We start from the raw sequence: 24,060 nt of genomic DNA, 5'->3' as shown, positions 1-24,060 counted from the left end.
AAATGTGTTGCTGGAAAAGCGCAGCAGGTCAGGCAGCATCCAGGGAACAGGAGAATCGACGTTTCGGGCATAAGCCCTTCTTCAGGAATGAGGAAAGTTTGTCTAGCAGGCTAAGATAAAAGGTAGGGAGGAGGGACTTGGGGGAGGGGCGTCGGAAATCCCCCTACCTTGTCTCAGTCAAATCCATCGAATTCAGCACCGCCTTCCTAACCTGCAATCTTCTTCCCGACCTCTCTGCCCCCACCCCAGTCTGACCTATCACCCTCACCTTGACCTCTTTCCACCTATCACATTTCCGACGCCCCTCCCCCAAGTCCCTCCTCCCTACCTTTTATCTTAGCCTGCTGGACAAACTTTCCTCATTCCTGAAGAAGGGCTTATGCCCGAAACGTCGATTCTCCTGTATAATGAATACTCTCCACTTGCCCACATAATTGCAACATACAAAGAGGTAATCATCATACATATAAAAATGACCAGCTTGACCTGCTTGATAAATACTTATTTACCTTGTACATTCATTCTGTCCATTATTGATGCACAGTGGCAACATTTACAAGATGCATTGCAGCAACCCATCAAGATTATTTTCAATAGCAAACTCCAACTGTAACTTCTACTAGCTAGAAAGACAGAGGCAGCAGATAGATGTACACATCATGACCTGGAAATTCCCCTTCAACTCACATTCCATCACTATAGTTGGGTCAAAACCCTGGAACTCCCAGTTACAATAGTGTAACTAGTGACTGTTGACTGCAGTGGTTCAACATTTCAATGGCAGTTAGGGATGGGCAACAACACTGGTCCAGACAACAATACCTACATCCCGTGGATGAATATCAAAAGAAAATCCTGTGACAGAATTTTGGACACTAAAGGAATCAAAGGATATGGAGATATGATAGAAAATGAAATTGAGGTAGAAGCTAAACTGTAATTTTATTGAATACAGCACCATAGAGTCATAGAGATGTACAGCATGGAAACAGACCCTTTGGTCCAACCCATCCATGCTGACCAAATATCCCAACCCAATCTAGTCCCACCTGCCAGCACCCAGCCCATATTCCTCTAAACCCTTCCTATTCATATACCCATCCAGATGCCTTTTAAATGTTGCAATTGTACCAGCCTCCACTACTTCCTCTAGCAGCTCATTCCATACACGTACTACTCTCTGTGAAAACGTTGCCCCTTAGGTCTCTTTTATATCTTTCCCCTCTCACCCTAAACCTATGCCCTCTAGTTCTGGACTCCCCCCACCCCAGGGAAGAGACTTTGCCTATTTATCCTATCCATGCCCCTCATGATTTTGTAGACCTCTATGGTCACCCCTCAGCATCCAATGCGCCAGGGAAAAACAGCCCCAGCCTATTCAACCTCTCCCTACAGTTCAAATTCTCCAACTCTGGCAGCATCCTTGTAAATCTTTTCTGAACCCTTTCAAGTTTCACAACATCTTTCCGGTAGGAAGGAGACCAGAACTGCATGCCATATTCCAACAGTGGCCTAACCAATGCCCTGTTCAGCCGCAACATGACCAAGTTTAGAGTTGTGGACAAGATAAGGATTTTGTTGTATGCTTCTATGGGCAACATTATGTCATCTAGTGTACAAACAATTCAGGGAATTGGACCTGTATTTGAACACCAGCTACTCAGCAATCGAATTGGAACTGTAATTTGATCCAGTTAGTGGCAAGGAAGTTGAAAGAAGGCATTGCTATGTTTGACAGATTTATGGTACACTGTAGACCCTCAGCATTTAGACAATGCATAGTATCGACAATCCGCATACCACCAATCTTTCCCATATTTCAGGCCAACACTCCCTGCATACAATGCATAAAGTCAATACATTTTCCTGGCCTGTATTTAAGGATGACTATCATGTGAGATATGCAAGCCTTTTTGACCAGGAAGTGCCGAATGCATGATCCTGTCTGTCTTTCTCCAAATATATCAACTATCAGGATTACTTGTGACTAGCTTAATCAGTTTATTGTGTGTTGTACTGAGCTTCTGCCCATGTCTTGGGCACAATTGAATGAGTGAGCAACAAACCAGCAAAAGACATGTAGGAGAGCCACTCTCCTAGCTAAATTGTTTCAGTGCATCTATGCTACCTAACTGTTAATGTACATGGTCATCCAGAATAAAGCTTCTACTCAATTGTTAGCAGAGTGATGGTAGGAATCAGCAATAGTCCTGGTGATATCACCTGCACAATGCTGACATGTTGGCTGATGCCAGGGAACCCAGCAATCTCCAAAGCATACCTGTGATAAGTCTAAGTGATACTTGGCCTCAACTGACTTGTTTGATATACAGAATTATTTCCCATTACTCACAAATATGCCTTTTACCTTCCATATTTGAAATCCTATTGTTCTCAGTTGTGTCCAGTGGGGCTTTCAACTTGTCTGCAATTCAAAAAGAAGTTATGAGATATTAACTTAAAGTTTTAGTGAAGTATTTTACTAAGAATATATCAGAAAAGAATGCTTGGCTGTTAACCCAAACAGGTTGTGGTGTGATGTTTTCAGTGTGTTTGAAATGGATAACAGTTCAAACATGGTTTTCATACATTTAATTTGTTTTCACCGCTGACTTGGTCAAAAAAAGTAAAGAATTGCAACATTAAAACATACATGTATTAGCATTTTCCTTTCATATATTTCAAATGTGGGTGGACAAGTAAAAACCAAGTTAAAATTGAGTCAAAAATATAATTACTTAAAACTAAAATGGCTTACAAGAAAACCCAAGTTCAGTACTCTGGTCTCCATGTAATATCAATTGTCCACTCTACTTTCATTTTTGTCTCAAAGACAAACATCTACAAAGAAAGTAAGAACGTTCAATGGAATAGTTTTAGTTAATTTCAATCTTATAACAGTTATGTCAAAATGGAAGAAATTGTTAGATATTAATTTCTTTAATAATATCTTTAGCATCTGTTCTGGTGCCTCTAGTATCCTAGTTGGATATGCCACTTCCAGAAGTGGGAACCTGGGTTAATTCTCCCTCTCCTAAACTCACGGAGTGGAGCTAATTGCAGCTTCACGACTATCATGATGATGGAGGAGGTAACTCAGAAAACAAAACAGGAATTAAATTTATAAGTTTTGTGATTTGATTAATATTATGAAATCACATCTTTCACGAGGGCAAGGCAATAGGAGCAAATTAACAGAGAAGCAGCATTGTGAACTGTCATGGCTTTCCTTGCCATTGAATTTCTTCTACTTCACAACATGTTAATTTTTTCAATTTCATTCAAAATATTCAATCCTTTCAGTACTGATCTATTGCTTTCTCAGGAGAAAAAAAAATGTTCGGTTGCATAAGCACTGATTCAATTAATTCATTTTCTTTCAAGTTTTCTCTTCTTCCATTTTACCACATTGACACTGATGTGAAAATAGCTCACAGCTGGTATCATCACTGTAACTTGTTGGTTAAATATTACAGTAAAAGAAGCACTACTCAAGACCAAATCTTAAGCAGTCAACAATTCTACATTCCACCCTTTACAATATCTAACAACTGCTGTTGATCCACAGGTCAGGCCTATTTAAAGGTGTGAAGGCCTAATTTGATAGCGTTTGAAAATTATCTAAGAAAACTGTGTTATGTGATTTCTACACTGCAAGTGGTAACATGATCACTAGTATTTCAGGTCAGAAAGCTCTGTACATAAGGTCAGAAATACCATCCAATGAATTCATCATTATTAAATGGAGGGTGTTGTTGACTAATAGGTTCATGGCATTGACAAAAAGCCAAAAGATAAATTCTGTAAAACTGTGAAACACAAAGTGTAGTGCAGCATTGAGCACATGATAAATTTATTCCATGGAAAGCTCGCAACAAATTTCAAATTTCCCTATTAATCTTATGGGTTTAATACCTGTTTCCAAATAATACATATCATTATGCTTTAATAACAACAAACCTTCGGGATTTCTTGTAGTGCAGTGGTAGCATCCCTATCCCTGGACCACGAGGCCCAGGTTCAAGCCCTACCTGCTCCAGAGGTGCGTAATAATATCTCTGAACAGGTTGATTAGAAATATAGGTCAAATAAAAAAAACACAACAAACCACAGTACTAGAGAAGTCTGATTCAGCAGTTACAGCAAAATAAAAAACACATCTCTTTGCAAAGAAAGACTTTAAATCTCTCACTTCAGCAGTAAGGGCCCTCACAAGCCACATAATCACCCTAGTTCAAACAAAGCTACATTTGTTTTGTTCCATGCATTCATTACTGATAGACAGTAGAAAGTTATTTGAATATTTACAGTACCCAGAAGAATGTATTTCTCTTTGAAGGGTCAGATAATGAATAAACGTTTTATGGACTTATTACTACCATTAGGCAGGCTAGATTAGAGAATGCCTTATTTCACAGAAATGAAGCATCTCTCTCCCTGAAAAAACTTCAGCTGTGACACAACTCTTGGGTCTTCTCTACTGTTTTGCATTTCCTCAACAGAGATGCAGATTTCATTTAAATTGGTAAAAAAAAGCTGAACCAATTTTCAAGAAGTACCAGGAGAAACAAATAAACTCTATAAATCACTAAACATGTTCTATTTATTGTCATTACATTTAATAGAAAAGAAGGTAAAGACATTTTGACAAATAAACTGCCTTCAGAAAAAAAACTACTGAAATTAAATTCATCCACCAATAAGATGCACAAGTTAGCAATTCAGTTAGATACATCACTATGCCTGTAAAGTTGAACTCAACCACTTTTTCAAGCAAATCATAATGACCTTTCCCCTCCCATACAAATATACAAGTACGGAGAAAGCAAAGACTGCAGATGCTGGCGATCAGAGTCAGAGTGTGGAGCTGGAAAAGTACAGCTGTTCAGGCAGCATCCAAGGAGCAGGAGAATTGACATTTCAGGCATAAGCAGGAATGCAATCCTAAGGATTTGCAAAAATGCAACAGAAAAAAGCTTTGAATTATAGTGTTTATCCCATAGATAAAACTTCTAAAAACGCCATTAGTTTATGCATTATGGAGATAGACATGACTTCTCATGTAGTTCAGCTAGTCATTTGGGTAATCGCGCACTATACTCTGCACAAGGCTAATGATTACATAAATGTAAAAGAAGCATTTTTTCTAAATGGAGAGAGATTACAGAAATTGGAGGTGCAGAGGGATCTGGGTGTTGAAGAGCATGAACCATAATAGATTAGTATGTAAGTAAAGCAAGTAATTAGGAAAGCTAATAGGAGGGAACAGTTTATTGCAAAAGGATTTATGCTTCAGGAATATCGGGTATAAAGATTACTAGACTGATACCTGGAATGGGTGGATTGTCTTTTGAGGAAATCTTGGAAAGACTAGGCTTGTGTTTTCAGTTCAGAAGAGTCAGGGGCAACTTTGTTTGAAACATGAAATTCCTAAATGTGTTTCCCAAATGTGACCCTACTTTAAGACTTTCAAAACTGACATCATCCTCACTGAGAACTAACAGAACCTGCCTGTTAGAATGGGTGTATGGCTGTTGTGATGTGGATCTGAACTTCATGGAGGCCAGTGCTGCCTTAGATCTCACAACATCGAATCTTTATGCTTGTACATCACTTGGGGTCCCAACTCCCATTTTGGAAAGCCCCAACTTAAAGCTATGCATATATGTAGAATATATTTGCTCTAAGAGCTTTTAATGTCAATGCTCAGAATTTTAACTGATAGGTATGGATAACTGTGGAGGAAACATTGCTTCATTTATAGAATGTTTAAAATTATCCATGTATGTTTATGACATGTTTCATGAAAAATACTGTCACCCAGCAAGCTCTAAGCATTTTAGGAAGAATGCACTTCAAACTATGAAATGCTCAGTGGAGGACAAACACACTATTCAGGACCAGGCATCCAAGGCAACATTACTAAAATAACAAATATCAAAGACTCTGATGACTGGGGAAGCCAACGTTCACTTGCAGAAATAAATTATTCCAGGTATGCAATACCAACATCATGCACTTCGAGATTAGCCATAAACAATAGGATGGAGCTGCTTCTACTATGCCACAGCACATATTGCTAAAATAATGAGGAGTTGGGAGAGAAAGCTGGAAAGCAAATTTTGGACAGGTAACAGAGTACTAATAATAGGGGATTTCAATTAGCCAAATATATACAGGGGAAAGATAAAGGTGGAAAGGACAATGACAGCAAAGAGCTTCTAAAATATATCCAAGATAACCTTATTAATCAATGGCCAGGCTACACTTTTTGCTTTAAGTATGGGGGCTGGAGTCTTTTAATAGTCACTTGGACAGTAGTATGTTAATTAAATTCAGAACTGGAGATATGAAGAAGGGTCACTGGACCTGAAATCTTAACTCTGATGATTTCTCTCCACAGATTGTGCCAGACCTGTTGAGCTTTTCCAGCAATTCCTGTTTTTGCTTATTAAAGGCACATTGTGTTTAACTAATTTGCATATGTATTTAAGTTAGCCCGCTGAGCTGGAATGTTTGTTTTCAGATGGTTCGTTGCCATGACTAGGTAACATCATCAGAGAGTGTCTCCGGCTTTGATAAGCTAATGATGATAATGATGTGGGTTGTTTAACTGATGTGTACACATAGATTTCCAAAATGTGGGACATACGACATCTATCCAACAATTTGGAAAATTGCCCAGATATATACTGTCTACAAAAAGCAAGACAAATCAAATCTGGCAAGTTACTGCTTTATCAGCCGATGCTTAATCATCAGTAAAATGATGGAAGTAGTGGGAGACAACGCAACTAACAGGCAAAGGCTATTTGCAAAAGAATAACTTGCTCACTGCTACTCACCTTGGGGTCCACCAAGGCCACTTGGCTTCTGAACTCATTGCAGCCTTTGCCTAAACATATATAGAAGAGCTGAACTCTGGAGGTGAGGCGGGAGTGAGTGCACTTGTTACCAAAGCAGCCTTTGACTGAGGAGAATATCAAGGAGCCAGAGTAAAACTAGACTCAATGGCAACCTGGGTAAAACTCTATGTTGGTTGCAGTCATACCTAGAAGAAAAATGCCTATGGTTTTTGGAGGTTGTCATCTCAGTGCAATGACATCATGGCAGGAATTCCTCAGGGTAGATACATTCTAAGTGACCTGTTCAGAGATGTTTTTACACACTTTTGATTTTTACACACTTTTGAAGCAGGTGGAACATTAACCTGGCTCAGAAGTACAGACAGTACCACAGTGCCAAAATAGTCTTTTTCAACAATCACGTATAATTTCATAGACTACATCCATTACAACCAAATGTGATCAATTGATTATAAATCCTACCAATTGCTATGACTGGATTTGAACCCACTAGTTGGGACTCTGGGTTACCAGTTCAGCCACATTACTGCTATGCCATCCTCTTCCCTGAATTCCTCAGGTTAATGACCATGGCCCAACTATCTTCAATTGCGTCATCAATAACTTTCCCTCTACCAGAGAGGCCAGAAGTGGAGATACTTACTGATAATTGCACATTAATCAGCACTATTTGTAAGGGGTCAGTGAAGATGTACAGCAAGATCTGGAAAACATCCAGCCTTGGACTTATAAGTAGCAATTAACATTCGTGCCACTCAAGTATCAGAAAATGACCAACTCTAACAAAAGTGAATCTAACCCTCATGCCATGACATTCAATGTCATGACCAACACATAATTCCCCAGTGTCAACATCCTGTGGGTTACTATTGAGCAGAACTGAACTGGACAAAGCCATGTATCTAGATTGTAGCAGCATGAGCAGATCTGTAACTAGGAATTCTATGGCGAGTAACTCACCTCCTGTCTTCCTAATGTCTGTCCACTATCTGCAAGGAGAAAGTGAGGACTGCAGATGCTGGAGATCAGAGCTGAAAATGTGTTGCTGGAAAAGCGCAGCAGGTCAGGCAGCATCCAGGGAACAGGAGAATCGACGTTTCGGGCATAAGCCCTTCTTCAGGAATCATTCCTGAAGAAGGGCTTATGCCCGAAACGTCGATTCTCCTATTCCCTGGATGCTGCCTGACCTGCTGCGCTTTTCCAGCAACACATTTTCAGCACTATCTGCAAGGCACAAGTCAGGGGTTTGATGGAATATTCTTCACCTTCCTGAATGGGTGAAGCTCCAGCAACACTCAAGAAACATGACACAATCAAGGAAAAAGCATCCTGCTTGACTGGCGATCAATCTACCATCTTCAATATTCACTCTCTTCACTACCAACACAGTGACAGCAGTGCATATCATCAACGAGATGTACTGCAGTAGCTCACAAACTCTCCTTCAATGGGATGGTATAACAGCACAGCACCTGTGAAGTTCCCTCCAATCCACACACTATCTTGACTTGGAGCTATGTCTCCATTATTTCATTGACACTGGTTCAAAATCCTGGAACTCCCTAACAGCACTGTAGTTTACCTAAACGTGAAGGACTACAGTGATTTGAGAAGGTAGCTCACTACCATGTTCCCAAAACAAAATGCAGGCCGAGTCGGCGATATTCACATTTCATGAAGAAATATTGAAAAATAGAGACTGAACAACAAAATTAGATCCATAGAATAAAGGAGAAAATGTCAGTATCGCTGCAAAGTTGACTAGCATACAGAAAACAAGAGAAGGAATATTGTGGAGATGATGGAGCTCTTAGCCATTGGCTGAACAGCCAGTGAAACTTCCTTGATGTCTTGTTTAGAGAAAGCCTGCTGTACCTTATGCCACTCAGGCCATCCCATGGCAACATGATGAGGGGAAATGTCAGTAGGAGCAGGACAATGGCTTGTCATGGCCTTGTCCTCTTCCAGATGCTAAGTCCCTCCATCAGGCACTGTCTTTGAACAAAAGTTGGGAGCCTGAAACAAATACATTAGCCTTTGCTTGCTGTGCTAGCTTCGTGATGAGCCCCCACCCAACACAGCAGCATTACAATGAGTCCCTTAGTGAGCATTTGTTGTCCACATACGGCCCTCAATTGGCAATGGATTAGGAAGGCCATCCATTTAATCAGGGTGGAGTCATGTATCTAGCAGGTTTCCCAAATACGACATTCTTACCTGATTAAATGCCTCCCTACTCCCCAAATGTGCCACAGAGGAGGGCATAACATTTTCCCCAGAAAGTGTTCTGAACAATCTTTTTCCCAAATAGTAGTGAAGTACACAGTGGGGTTTCTTAAGTACTGGTACTTAGACTGCTACTTTTCCTTATATACATTAATGGCCTCAAGTTGGCTATAAACAACATAATTTAAAATTTGCAGATGACACACAACTTGGATGTATTGCTAAATGTGAAGATGGTAGTGAAGAAGAATTATGGCAGACAAGTGGCAGATTAATTTTAATGGAATAAAATATGAAGTGATATATTTTGGTAGGAGGAACATGGTGAGGTGGGGATGAGTGTAAAATCAGAATTCTGACGGTGTGAATATTACAAATTACTCAGGAACTTCAAGTTACTGTGGGAACATGCACTTATACATGCTGTTGCATTCTGGAGCTATGAATATGATGTTAGGGGCTCTAAACTTTCTTCGCACTGCGCAACTTTATGATTGGTTAAAGGGCAGTGAGATTGTTGTTAAGACCATTCCTTTCCTTGTTATTTGTAAATAACCTGGATGTAGGTGTCAGGAGTTCAATACCAACATGTTCAGATGCTAATTAGTGAGCACGATAGCCTTAAAAGTCACACCAGGTTGAGGTTCAGGACGTAGGTTTGCTCGCTAAGCTAGAAGATTCGTTTTTAGACATTTCATCACCATACTAGATAACATCTTCAGTGAGCCTCCAAATGAAGCGCCGATGGAGTAGCCCGCTTTCTATTTATATGTTTGAGTTTCCTTGGGTTACCCATCAGTAACACCACCAGTGCTTCATTCAGAAACTCACTGAAGATATTACCCAGTATAGTGATGAAACATTTGAAAATAAACCTTCCAGCTCAGCGAGCAAACCTACATCCAGAACCTCAACATGAGCTACAAATCTTCTCAAAACCCGCTACCAGTTTATAGTCCAACAGCTGTATTTGGAAGTACAAGTTTTCGGTCTGCTGCTCCTTCATCAGGTAGCAAATGGGCAGGATCAGATGACAGAATTTATAGCAAAAGATCGAAGTGCCGTACAACTGATGTGATGCAGTGAACAAATCTAAGTCTTTAATCATCTCAAATGGGACTGCAGGCCGTGATTCATCAACATGTAAATCCCAGAACTTCTTTCAAGTCGCATTCCCGAGATAACTTAAGGTTTTATAAAAAGAAAGGTGACATCTCAGCTTAGACAATGCATTAAAGGTATGAGGTTAGAGTCTATCAGTATCCCAACCTTGATTCAGACTGGGTTATTTTTCCATAGTAGGAATTGATAAAATGTCACATATGCACACCCTCTCATAGGCACACTCACACACTTTATCAAGCACGCACCCACACTCTTCCCCCCCACCCCCCCCCCGACTCTCACACACACACTCTCCCCCCCTCACATGCAGACACACTCATGCACACACTCTATCAAGCATGCACCCACACAGACACACTCTCTCCCTCACATGCACACATATATGTCTATGGGGTGAATTTGTATTTTGAGATTTGTATTTACAGATACATTCTATTGTGTTAAAAAGCACACAATCTGTAGGCAGTCAGTCCGTGTGACATTTCATCAATGTCTAATTTGGAAAAAGAACCAGTCTGACTCAAGGTTGGAAAACAGACAGACTCTAATCTCACACCTTTAATGCACTGAGCTGAGATGTCACCTTTCTTTTTATAAAATGTTATCTTAAGTTATCTCGGGAATGTAACTTGAAAGAAGTTCTGGGATTTTGCTGTAAATTCCATGTCCTATGATCTTGCCCCACTAGCTACCTGATGAAGAAGCAGTGCTCCAAAAGCTGGTACTTCCAATTAAACCTGTTGGACTATAACCTGGCATTGAGTGATTTTTAACTTTGTCCACCCCATCCAACATCGGCACCTTCATATAATGAGCATGATACTAGCCGACATCTGGAGAACAAAAGTAGAAGGACCTGGTGGTACGTATTCACAAATGTTTGAAGCTGGTACAAGTGGGAGATACTTGGGTTTGTAACTAAGGACAGTGAATATTAGAACATAGAAATCATAAAACATAAAAACAAAATATAGACAGGTAATCTTAACAAAAATTGAAAATGCACGAAATTCTCACACTGGCACCTGTGCAGAAAGAAGCAGAATTAATACTTCAAGTTGATTAATTCTCATTAGAACTGAAAAAATGATAAGGTTTGCATCAAGTGAAAGTTGGGAGGAGGGTGAAAAGACAAAGGAGAGTCTTGGAAAGGCTGGAAGACAGTTAAGATTAAATGACAAAAGAGTTTATGACAAAAGAGTTTATGGCACAGGACAGGGTCTGGGAACGAGTGGTGCAGACATTGCTTATCACTAGGACCTGTACCTTCAGCCAAGGATCAGGGAGTGTGTCTCTCTCTAAGGAATGATCAATTAGAGCAGTCATTCTCAACACAGGGCCATATGTGCCCTGGCACATTTGGAGAGGGCCATAGACTGAAAACTGTGAGAAGGGGAGTCTCAATAGTTTATGGGGTCCCTGCTAACTGAACCGATGAAATACCTAAGCTACAACCTTCATTGGAGTCAATAGTTTCCCTCCTATTTACGACACCTTTCCAACACACAGTTTGAATTCGGCACACCTGATAAATTAATTGCTGAAGACTCTCCCACACAGCCTCACTTCTGAGTCAGTCATGATTCAATTTCAGAAGGTTTTTTTTTAAAAAAAGTTTTGTCCAGTATGTCAGAATGTTCAAGTCTTCTTGGTGTTCAAAAATAAATGATTTTCTGTCTACCTGTTCACATTGTATCCCTAATTGAAAGTGGGGCCTGGAACCCGAGAAGAGCTCCTAGGAGGGCTATGGCCAAAAAAAACGGTTGAGAATCACTGAATTAGAGCAAGATCAGCTCCATATTTGACACTGCAGAGTCTGTGAGGATGAATCTTAGAATAACAGGCTATTTCTCACCCAAAGTTACAACTGATCGGTATAGTGACTGGAACGAGGTCAGCAATTGGACTTCTTTGAATAGGAATTCCCTGATTGCGGCTGCTAACCTGGCCCAATCAGAGAGTCCTGGTTGACAGATATACATAGGGGTTCTGCTCACTCTAGGTGCCAGCTAGGAGCTAACATGGGTCAGTGTCATGTACTGTGCACATGTAAATAAAGGGTGACTTGGTGATGGAATACTGGCCTTTGTGGAGTTATTTCAATATCAAAAGAAAAACATGCCCCTGAAGATATTTGCTCACAATATTTGTCTTTGAATGGGGGTTAACATTTCTGGCATCACACTGCTATTTGGGAAGGGTGACCCATTCAATCCTGCCATCTAAGACTGGGCCTAGTATGTGGCAAGAATGTGTTATTTTTCTTGGGCAAATGACATTGGGGCAGATGAAAAGCACTGAATAATTCTCCTGACAGTGTGTGGACTCACACCTTTTTCGGTTATTAGGAGCCTAACTTTTCCTGAGGCACTAGATACTAAAATCTTTCAAAAGTTGAGAGATTTAGTTGAGGAATATTACAACACTAATCCTCCTCTAATTCTGAGATGCTATTGATTTTACTCAACAGTTCAAGAATCGGGGAATCCATTTCAGGATTTTTGCCAAGGTTAAGATGACTGGCAAAGGCATGTTATATTGATTTAACCCTAAGTGAGATGTTGAGACACCGTTTAGTATGCGGGATCAATGATGTACCCATGCAAAAGGACCTTGTAGCTGAAGTCCAACTGGATTTCAAACAGGCACTACAGCTGGCTTTGTCATTAGAAATGTAGCAAACTGAGCTTATGAATTACAGGATGTGCTGATGGAAATGGACACCCTCATCAGGCTACTGAGCTTGGGGAAGGCCACTTGAGTCAATACAATTGATTGGTCTTACCCAGGAGATCCTGAACAGGTCAACCCATGGCAAAACCCTAAAACAAAGCGAAGCTCGATCAAACGGTTAAAATTTTCGAGGATCCAGGCTGGCAGGTAGTGGTGCTGCTGGTAGGTAGACTGGAGACACCAAAGCTGTCTATCTAAACCTGAACTGAGTAAGAACTCAAAGGCTGGGATAAGACCTTGGCCAGGCTGAGAACCTATACCGGGAAACCTCTATAGATTAAGGGCACAACTTTGGTTCTAGTCTCTTATAGAAGCAACTGGATAAGTTACCATTGATTGTAGTAAAGGCTTGGGACTGTAGTAAAAGACCCCAAGCTTAATGGGGCAAAATTGAATGAGAAAGATTCAACTTGATCGGCTCACCATTTTTTGATTAGAGTGAAGTGAACTGAAGTGAACGAAGGCCGAATTAAACACCTGAGCACTTTTTAGGAAAGTCGAGGGATTATCAATGGGGCCAAGGTTGCCATTTCTCTGGATGACATGCTAATAACTGGGAAGACAAATAAAGAGCATTTGCATTTAGAGATCTTTGGTAATGTGCTCAAATGTTTCTTCAAAGTGATAGTACACCTTAGAAGGGAAAAATGTATTTTCCAAGTACCTCAAGTGATCTACTTCTCCCCAGCCCCATCCCCACTCCATTTATCTCTCCACCCTGGAGGTTTCCTGCCTCTATTCCTGATGAAAGGCTTTTGCCCGAAACATCGATTTTCCTGCTCCTTGGATGCTGCCTGATCTGCTGTGCTTTTCCAGCACCACTCTGATCTAAACTCTGGTTTCCAGCATCTGCAGTCCTCACTTTTGCCTAGTTGATTGAAACCTTTCTGGACACAGTGAGCTAGATCACCATAGAAGATGGCATATTATTATGGGAAGCAAGTGTGATTGTCCCAAGCAAAGGTCGCCATCAGATATTGACTGAACTCCACTAGGGTCTTCCAGGGGTCTCCAAAATGAAGATGTTTGCAAGACATCATGTTTGGTGGGCAAGATTGGATGCTGACATAGCTGCGTTGGTGGGGCAATGCCCAGAATGCCAACAAGGATAAAAATTATGCCAGCAGCTCCCGCACATTTATGGGAATGGCCAGGTAAACTCAAGACTTGGTTACATGCAGACTATGCTGGTTCTATCATGGGCTCTATGTTTTAGACATGGTGGACACTCATTCGAAGTGGTCAGGCGTGCACAGAGTTCATTTGTCAAAATGGGATGACAATTGAAAACTTGTGAATATCTTCTGCAATACATGGACTCCAGAAGTGTTGGTTTCAGACAATTTGACACAGACTGTCTACATCTATTTTAATATGGAATTCAAATTACTCATAGGATTTCCTAGAACAGAAGTAAGATTTGGGAATTGGAGGAAATTAGTTTAAATCTTTATCTGGAACATCCTGGGTGCACCACATTGTCAATCAAATGAATCGAAGGAAAGTTCTTCTCCAGTTTTGAATTTTATTTGGGTGTTTTCTCATAGACACACACAGGTGGCTTGAAAACAGCTTTGCCAGGTAGATAGAGAAGCTATGTAAAAGCTATGAACTAGCAACAGAACACCACTCGGAGTGTTTCGGATTTGGAATCACTAAGAATGCAGTGAAACTCATACTTGATTTGGGAAGGGCACAGTCATGGATTGTTAAAGCTAAATTCGTAAGTTCACCCAGTTCGATGCTAGTGGAAGAACCCCCAAGAAATCTCTCAGATTTGACAGGAAATGAAAGAGCATCAAAATTAATTCCCAAGAGCTGTGGTGCACCTAGGTTTGGTTGCAGAAGTACAAAAACATTGAAGATCCGAAACAGTGTAGGAAAACTCGAGTATAAATAAAAGTAGAACAGTAAGTATTCTGTTGAAATTTTCAGGATGTAAATTTCATGCTGACATAGCTGCGTTGGTGGGGCAATGCCCAGAAAGCCAACAAGGATAAAAATTATGCCAGCAGCATAATTTTTGACAATATTTGACAAATATCATGTTAATTGTATTTGATTTATTTAGTACTCACCACGGAAACATGTTCAAAATTAAATGGAATTTGAAACGTTCTGGAATTATAGGCTAGCCTACGTTTCATGGAACTCTCACTGTTGATGTCTTTCAGGAAATGAAATCTGTCAATCATACCTGGTGTGATTTCTTGTGACTTCAGGACCAGAACAATGTGGCTACTCTCTGAAATGCCATATCATGCCACACAGCTCAAAGGAAATTAGGCATGGGTAACAATGAAATCCCACAAATGAATTTTAAAAAACTACGATTTTACACTACCTGCTACAGTAAAAGCTTTTCTTAAAACATGAAAACCAGTGAGGTCATTCATTCTGTTGAGGTTAAATTTCTTTTAAAAGTTACTGCTGACTATGAAGATAAGAGTATATCTCACTTAGTAATGGACAAAAGTCTTGATCAAACAGAGTAGAGAAATCTGGACTCAATAATGAGTTAGACCCCCTAACAGTCAGCAGGAAATTGAGAAACAAATTTGTCAGGCGATCTCAGTTATCTGTGAGAATAATAGGGTGGTTATGGTAGAGGATTTTAACTTTCCAAACATAGACTGGGACTGCCATAGCGTTAACGGTTTAGATGGAAAGGAATTTGTTAAGCATGTACAAGAACATTTTCTGATTCAGTGTGTGGATGTACCTACTAGACAAAGTGCAAAACTTGACCAACTCTTGGGAAATAAAGCAGGGCAGGTGACTGAGGTGTCAGTGGGGGAGCACTTTGGGGCCAGCGACCATAATTCTATTAGTTATAAAATAGTGATGGAAAAGAGTAGACCAGATCTAAAAGTTGAAGTTTTAAACTGGAAGAACGCTAATTTTGACAGTATTAGGCAAGAACTTTCAAAAGCTGATTGGGGGCAGATGTTCGCAGGTAAAGGGACGGCTAGAAAATGGGAAGCCTTTAAAAATGAGATGAGAGTCCAGAGACAGTATGTTGCTGTTAGGGTGAAAGAAAAGGCTGAAAGGTACAGGGAAGGCTGGATGACTTAAGAAATTGAAGGTTTGGTTAAGGAAAGGAAGCACAGGTCAGGTACAAACAGAAGAGATCAAGTGAATCCTTAAGAGGGAAATCAGGAGGGCAAAAAGAGGCTATGAGCAGATAGCTTTGGCAAATAGAGTTAAGGAGAATCCAAAGGATTTTTGCAAATACATTAAGGACAAAAGAGTAATTCAAAATTTGTGAGAAGATTTGTAGCTCGGGTGCTCGTTGTTGTGGTTCGATTGGCCGAGCTGGGAATTTGTGTTGCAGACGTTTCGTCCCCTGTCTAGGTGACATCCTCAGTGCTTGGGAGCCTCCTGTGAAGCGCTTCTGTGAGGTTTCCTCCGGCATTTAAAGTGGTTAGTCTCTGCAGTTTCCGGTTGTCAGTTCCAGCTGTCCGTTGCAGTGGTCGGTATATTGGGTCCAGGTCGATGTGCTTATTGATTGAATCTGTGGATGAGTGCCATGCCTCTAGGAATTCCCTGGCTGTTCTGTTTGGCTTGTCCTATAATAGTAGTGTTGTCCCAGTTGAACTCATGTTGCTTGTCATCTGCATGTGTGGCTATTAAGGATAGCTGGTTGTGTCGTTTCGTGGCTAGTTGGTGTTCATGGATGCGGATCGTTAGCTGTTTTCCTGTTTGTCCTATGTAGTGTTTTGTGCAGTCCTTGCATGGGATTTTGTACACTACATTGGTTTTGCTCATGCTGGGTATCGGGTCCTTTGTTCTGGTGAGTTGTTGTCTGAGAGTGGCTGTTGGTTTGTGTGCTGTTATGAGTCCTAGTGGTCGCAGTAGTCTGGCTGTCAGTTCGGAAATGCTCTTGATGTGTGGTAGTGTGGGTTGCGGCATGTCCTCGTTCCTTTGTCTTTCCCTTAGGCATCCGTTGATGAAATTGCACGGGTATCCATTTTTGGCGAATACATTGGATAGGTGTTCTTCTTCCTCTTTTTGCAGTTTTGGTGTACTGCAGTGTGTTGTAGCCCTTTTGAACAGTGTCTTGATGCAACTTCTTTTGTGTGTGTTGGGGTGGTTGCTTTCGCAGTTCAGGGCTTGGTCTGTGTGTGTGGCTTTCCTGTATACCTTTGTGGTGAATTCTCTGTTAGGTGTTCTCTGTACCATCTCGTCTAGGAATGGGAGTTGGTTGTCCTTTTCTTCCTCTCTAGTGAATCGGATTCCTGTGAGTGTGGCGTTGATGATCTGGTGTGTGTTCTCTATTTCTGTGTTTTTAATGATTACAAAGGTGTCATCCACATATCTGACCCAGAGTTTGGGTTGAATTTGCGGTAAGACTGTTTGTTCTAATCTTTGCAATACCGCTTCTACTAGGAGTCCAGAGATGGGTGAGCCCTTGATTTGTTCATACATTTGGTTGTTGAATGTGAAGTGTGTTGTGAGGCACAGGTCCAGTAGTTTGAGTATGCCGTCTTTGTTGATAGGTTCAACGTCCTGTTGTCTGTTCTGTATGTCCAGCAGGTTGGCTATTGTTTCTCTGGCTAGGGTTTTGTCCATAGAGGTGAACAGTGCCGTTACATTCACTGTTCACCTCTATCAACAAAACCCTAGCACAAGAAACCCAAGCTAGGACATGGAAGATATAGAATGTGGGGAAGTAGGTGGTGACATCTTGAAAAATGTTCATATTACAGAGGAGGAAGTGCGCGATGTCTTGAAATGCATAAAAGTGGATAAATCCCTAGGACCTCATCAGGTGTACCCTAGAACTCTGTGGGAAGCTAAGGAAGTGATTGCTGGGCCTCTTACTGAGATATTTGTATCATCGATAGTCACAGGTGGGGTTCTGGAAGACAGGAGGTTGATTAACGTGGTGCCACTGTTTAAGAGAAGTAGTAAGGACAACCCAGGGAACTACAGACCAGTGAGCTGGACGTTGGTGGTGGGCAAGTTAAAGTCATAGAGTCACAGAGATGTACAGCACGGAAACAGACCATTCAGTCCAACTCGTCCATGCCAACCAGATATTCCAACCCAATCTCGTCCCACCTGCCAGCACCCGGCCCATATCCGTCCAAACCCTTCCAATTCAAATACTCATCCAGATGCCTTTTAAATGTTGCAATTGTACTAGTCTCCACCACTTCCTCTGGCAGCTCATTCCATACACGTACCACCCTCTGTGTGAAAAAAATGCCCCTTTAATCCCTTTTATATCTTATCCTTCTCAGCTTAAACCTATGCCCTCTACTTCTGGACTCCCTCACCCCAGGGAAAAGACTTGGCCTATTTATCTTTTCCATGCACCTCATGATATTGTAAACCCTCAGCCTCTGACGCTCCAGGGAAAACAGCCCTAGCTTCTTCAACCTCTTCCTATAGTTCAAATCCTCCAACCCTGGCAATATCCTTGTAAATCTTTTCTGAACCCTTTTAAGTTTCACAAGTTGTTGGAGGGAATCCTGAGGGACAGGATGCACATGTATTTGGAAAGGCAAAGACGGATTAGGGATAGTCAACATGGCTTTGTGCGCGGGAAACCATGTCTCACAAAATTGATTGAGTTTCTTTGAAGAAGTAACAAAGAGGATTGATGAGTGCAGAGCAGTAGACGTGATTTTTATGAGCTTCAGTACGGCATTCAACAAGGTTCCCCACGGGAGACTGATTAGCAAGGTTAGATCTCATGGAATACAGGGAGAACTAGCCATTTGGATACAGAACTGGCTCAAAGGTAGAAGACAGAGGGTGGTGGTGGAGGGTTAATTTTCAGACTGGAGGCCTGTGACCAGTGGAGTGCCACAAAGATCGGTGCTGAGTCCACTACTTTTTGTCATTTATATAAGAGGTACAGGTAGTAAGTTTGCAGATGACACCAAAATTGGAGGTGCAGTGGACAGTGAAGAAGTTTACCTCGGTTTACAACAGGATCTTGATCAGATGGGCCAATCGGCTGAGAGTGGCAGATGTAGTTTAATTTAGATAAATGCGAGGTGCTGCATTTTGGGAAACAAATCTTAGCAGGACTGATACACTTAATGGTCAGGTCCTAGGGAGTGTTGCTGAACAAAGAGACCTTGGAGTGCAGGTTCATAACTCCTTGAAAGTGGAGTCGCAGGTAGATAGGATAGTGAAGAAGGCGTTTGGTATGCTTTCCTTTTATTGGTCAGAGTATTGAGTACAGGAGTTGGGAGGTCATGTTGCGGCTGTACAGGACATTGGTTAGGTCACTTTTGAAATATTGCAATTCTGGTCTCCTTCCTATCGGAAGGATGTTGTGAAAATTGAAAGGGTTCAGAAAAGATTTACAAGGATGTTGCCAGGGTTGAAGTATTTGAGCTATAGGGAGAAGTTGAATGGGCTAGGGCTGCTTTCCCTGGAGTGTTGGAGGCTGAGGGGTGATCATAGATTAGATTAGATTCCCTACAGTGTGGAAACAGGCCCTTTGGCCCATCCAGTCCACACTGACCCTCTGAAGAGTAACCCACCCAGACCCATTTCCCTCTGACTAATGCCTAATGCACCTAACACTATGGGCAATTTAGCATGGCCAAACCATCTGACCTGCACATCTTTGGACAGTGGGAGGAAACTGCAGCACCCGGAGGAAACCCATGCAGACTCAGGGAGAATAGCATAGGAGATTGAGGGGAGGATCTTATACAAGTGTATAAGATGATGGCAGGCATGTATAGGGGTAAATGCACTCAGTCTTTTTCCCAAGATTGGGGAATCAAGGACTAGAGGGCATCAGTTTAAGGTTAGATTGGAAAGAATAAGAGGGAACCTGAGGGGCAACCTTTTTACACAGATGTGGTACACATATAGAATGAGCTGCCAGCAGTGGTTGAAGCAGATACATTGGACAAATACATGGATAGGAAAGGTTTTGAAGGAAATGGGCCAAGTACAGGGAAATGGGGATGGACATTATGGTTAGCATGGACCAATTTAGGCCAAAGGAACCTTGCTGTTGGATTCTATGACTCTAAAGTATATTATAAAATACAGAACCATTTTAGTTTATTTACCATACAGTGCATTGTACATAATTGACTGCATGATCCCCTTTGCAAAATTATGTTGTTCCATAAAGCAGGAAAGAATAAATCTTTGACTGATTCTTAGATTCTTTGCAAAATAATGCAGATGAACCTGAAGATCTGAAGAAAATATAAAGGGTGGATGAAGAAAATGCAGGGAATAGGATCGATTTACATTTTCAAAAGGAGAATTAAAAAACCACAGAGGCTATTCAGATAGGGAAACAATAACAGAATTAAGAAAAATGTGGCCAGTGATTGAAACAATTGAGCCAGAAAGCCAGAAATTGGGCAAAAGGAAGTTAATTGTTTTGGGAAAAAAAATATGAAAAGCAGATTACTGCTTTATGGAGCAATAAGGTTATGTAGGAAAAGACTGGCTCTTGAGTTGATTCAGTAACTTTTCATGAAGACAAAGAAAGCGAGAAACCAAAAAACACTTCCTGATAAATCACTGAAGCTGAGCTAATGAGAATCTGGATGCTTCAACTTGTCCTGGTGTATCCTTATCTTCCTTCTAGCATGCTTTCAGCATTTTAAACAAGATAACAAATCATTTCAGTATATTCAGATAGGAGGTTGTTCAAAATGGAAACTGCATAAAAATTCAACTCTCACTCTTGTCCAATTCTGTCAATTTTTCAAAACAATGCCCAAATACTTGGGTAAAATTGCAGGTAGTGATAAACAGAAACCAAAGCTGAGCTTTCCCCAGTGGTGAGTTGGCTTCGGGTAAGAGAATGGATCCAGAAGGGAAACTGGTGCTTTGCAAAACAATATATTTATAATAATATGCTTGTTAATCTCTGAAAGTTGTTTGCTGTATAATTCATCCTGTGGATATTGGTCTGCCCAATAAGTGAACATTGGATAGTGTTCATGGGTGGGAGCTACAGATAGGTTGGAGGCAATGGCAGGGGATGGTTTTGAGGGTCTCATCGTTCCTCTTGTTTGGGCAGAGTGTCTTACTACAAAGGCTTTCCCTGCCCTGCAGACAACTGGCAAATATGGTGCTAGGTGGCCTGAGAGTGCAAGTAAAATATTTAGTTCTCATTTAATCCCTGAACCACCACAAAATGATGGACTCAGTAAACATATGGGTCAATTGGATCACTAATGAGACTAATTCACATTCTGTTGTTAGTGGCCAGGAATAATGTGTGAGCCTCTTTTTCTCTCTGATTAAACAAGGGGAAGTTTGCTACTGCTGGGAGACTGATGCTGGGCCTGGCCAATATGTTTCCTGTTGTGACAGACTACATATTTGTTTCACCTGTCCTCGGATGTGTGCGTTATACCAGTCAAAGTGGTGTCCTTCTTTATCTATATGTATAGAAGCAAATGACAGCAGGTGGTGTCTTTTGGTGGCCAGTGGTTAGCACTGCTGCCTCACAGCGCCGGAGACCCAGGTTCAATTCCCGCCTCAGGCGACTGACTGTATGGAGTTGCACGTTCTCCCCGTGTCTGCGTGGGTTTCCTCCGGGTGCTCCGGTTTCCTCCCACAGTCCAAAGATGCGCAGGTCAGGCGAATTGGCCATGCTAAATTGCCCGTAGTGTTAGGTAAGGGGTAAATGTAGGGGTATGGGTGGGTTGCGCTTCGGCGGGTCGGTGTGGACTTGTTGGGCCGAAGGGCCTGTTTCCACACTGTAATGTAATCTAATCTAATCTAATAAAATCCAACTCACATGTACAAAATAGGTTACTGTGCGACATGATGGCAATTGTGACATTGTTACTCAATCTTTTCAGATGCAAGATGTAACAGGAGTGTCTCCTGAAGAAATCTTGTTGATTTGCTGCTCTACATTCTGCAGTTCGTGCATTTGCTTTAATTTACTTGTGGGAAGTGGCTATCGCTGGCTGGCCAGCATTTATCACCAGTCCCTGGTTGCATTTGAGAAGGAGATAGTGAGTTGCCTTCTGGAATCACTGCAGTCAGTGTGCTGTAGGTAGACTCATTATTCCCTGAGGGACAGAATTCAGGATTTTTACCCAGTGGCAATTAAGGAATAGTGGTACATTTCCAAATGAGGATGGTAAGTGGCTTGGAGGGGAACTTCCAAGGTAAATAGGATCCAAGTCAATGTGCTTATTGATGGAGTTCTGGTTCGAATGCCATGCCTCTCAGAATTCTTGTGCATATCTTTGTTTCACCTGTCCTCGGATGTGTGCGTTATACCAGTCAAAGTGGTGTCCTTCTTTATCTATATGTATAGAAGCAAATGACAGCAGGTGGTGTCTTTTGGTGGCCAGTTGGTTTTCATGTATCCTGGTGGCAAGTTTCCTGCTAGTTTGTCCGAAGTAGTGTTTGTAACAATTCTTGCATTGTATCTTGTAAATGACATCAGTTTTGCTGACGGTATCTAATGGATCCTTTTGGTTCTTTAGTTGCTATCTAAGTGTGTTGATAGATTTGTGGGCTACCATGATGCCAAGGGGTTGAGTAGCCTGGAAGTCACTTCTGATATGTCTTTCATGTAAGGTAATGTGGTTGTAGAATTTGATTGCGTTACGTCTGCTTGTTTGGGTTTGTTTCTGAGGAGTTGACTGATTGTGCTTATTGGGCACCTGTTTTTCTTGAAAACATTGTATAGATTTTTTTTCTGCTTTTTGTATTTCTTGGGTGCTGCAGTGTGATGTAGTCCATTGAAATTATGTCTTAATGCAGCTCCGTTCGTTTGTGTTGGGGTCATTGCTTCTGATGTATTTGGTCCGTGTGTGTTGTTTTTCTGTAGACGCTGGTTTGAAGTTCAACTGTCACGTCTAGGAATGGGAGTCTGTGATAATTCTCCTCGCTTTTGTGAATTTTATGCCTGTTAGGATATTGTTGATGGTGTTATGTTTCTTCTAAATTGTTCCGTTTGTGATGACAAAGATGTCATTTCTGTAGCGGACCCAAAGTGTGGGTTGGATAGAAAGGAGGGCAGCTTGTTCAAGTCTCTGCATTACAGAGACGTTGGGCGGCACGGTGGCTAGCACTGCTGCCTCACAGCGCCAGAGACCCGGGTTCAATTCCCGCCTCAGGCGACTGACTGTGTGGAGTTTGCACGTTCTCCCCGTGTCTGCGTGGGTTTCCTCCGGGTGCTCCGGTTTCCTCCCACAGTCACAAAGATGTGCAGGGCCAGGTGAATTGACCATGCGAAATAATCTAATCTAATCTAATCTAATCTAATCGATGTGAAAAGGGCTGTAACGTCAAAGGAGACCATTATTTCGCCCTCTTCTATCTTGGTGTCATTGATGGTGCTCAGGAATTCTTGGGCAGAGTGAATGGAGTGGCGTGAATTTTCAATTCGGCGTTTTAGTTTTTGGTGGAGTTTTTTGGCTAATCTGTGTGTTTGTGTGCCAGGTAGGGAGACTATGGGTCTGAGGGGGGCACCAGGTTTGTGTATTTTTGGTAATGTATAGAGGTGTGGTTTTTTGATTACTAACAGTGCAGAAACAGGCCCTTTGTCTCAACAAGTCCACACCGAACCTCCGAAGAGTAACCCACCCACATTTACCCCTGCACCTAACACTACGGGCAACTTAGAATGGCCAATTCACCTGACCTGCATATCTTTGGACTGTGAGAGGAAACCAGAGCACCTGGAGGAAACCCACGCAGACACAGGGAGAATGTGCAAACTCCACACAGTCAGTCACCCAAGGCTGGAATTGAACCTTGGGACCCTGGTGCTGTGAGGCAGCAACTGAGCCACCATGCCGCCTGTGCCACCGTGGTGTGTTGGATTCATCTGGTTTCATGTTTTGGAATTTTGTCCTGTTTAATTCTCCTTATTTTTAATGTCCTGCTAGAAAGGATGAGATTCTGTTCAATAGCTGTGGGGGGGGGGGGGGGGGGGGGGGGGGGGTGTCAGGTCTATCGCTACCTGCTGGTAAGTGCTGGTATCTACAAGCAGTGCATTCACCTTTTCAAGATAGTCAGATTTTTAATTTAAAAAAACGATCACGTGTCCCTTGTCCGAATGTAGGATAACAATGTTGTTTTTTTTAAAAGGCTTTTTAAGGCTTTATTTTCTTGAACATTAAGTGTACTTCCTTTTTTCGGC

The 24,060-nt window shown here is 41.6% G+C and overlaps 1 protein-coding gene across 34 annotated transcripts in view; it reads right to left on the bottom strand.

Moving 5' to 3' along the window:
- Positions 1-24,060, bottom strand: part of slmapa (sarcolemma associated protein a) — a 256,792-nt gene that overhangs the window by 95,252 nt on the left and 137,480 nt on the right. For 13 of the 34 annotated variants that reach the window (XM_043708126.1, XM_043708125.1, XM_043708136.1 and 10 more), the window contains one exon: positions 2,354-2,425. The exons of 16 other annotated variants lie outside the window; for them this stretch is intronic. In XM_043708126.1, coding sequence (XP_043564061.1) covers positions 2,354-2,425 — 72 coding nt within the window. The remainder of the gene's footprint in view (positions 1-2,353; positions 2,426-24,060) is intronic. 5 more of the 34 variants (XM_043708129.1, XM_043708133.1, XM_043708139.1 and 2 more) reach the window with 1 other exon arrangement.

The sequence above is a fragment of the Chiloscyllium plagiosum genome, chromosome 18 (genome assembly GCF_004010195.1).
Source record: "Chiloscyllium plagiosum isolate BGI_BamShark_2017 chromosome 18, ASM401019v2, whole genome shotgun sequence".
Lineage (NCBI taxonomy): Eukaryota > Metazoa > Chordata > Chondrichthyes > Orectolobiformes > Hemiscylliidae > Chiloscyllium > Chiloscyllium plagiosum.
This window is presented reverse-complemented; position numbering and strand designations above follow the sequence as displayed.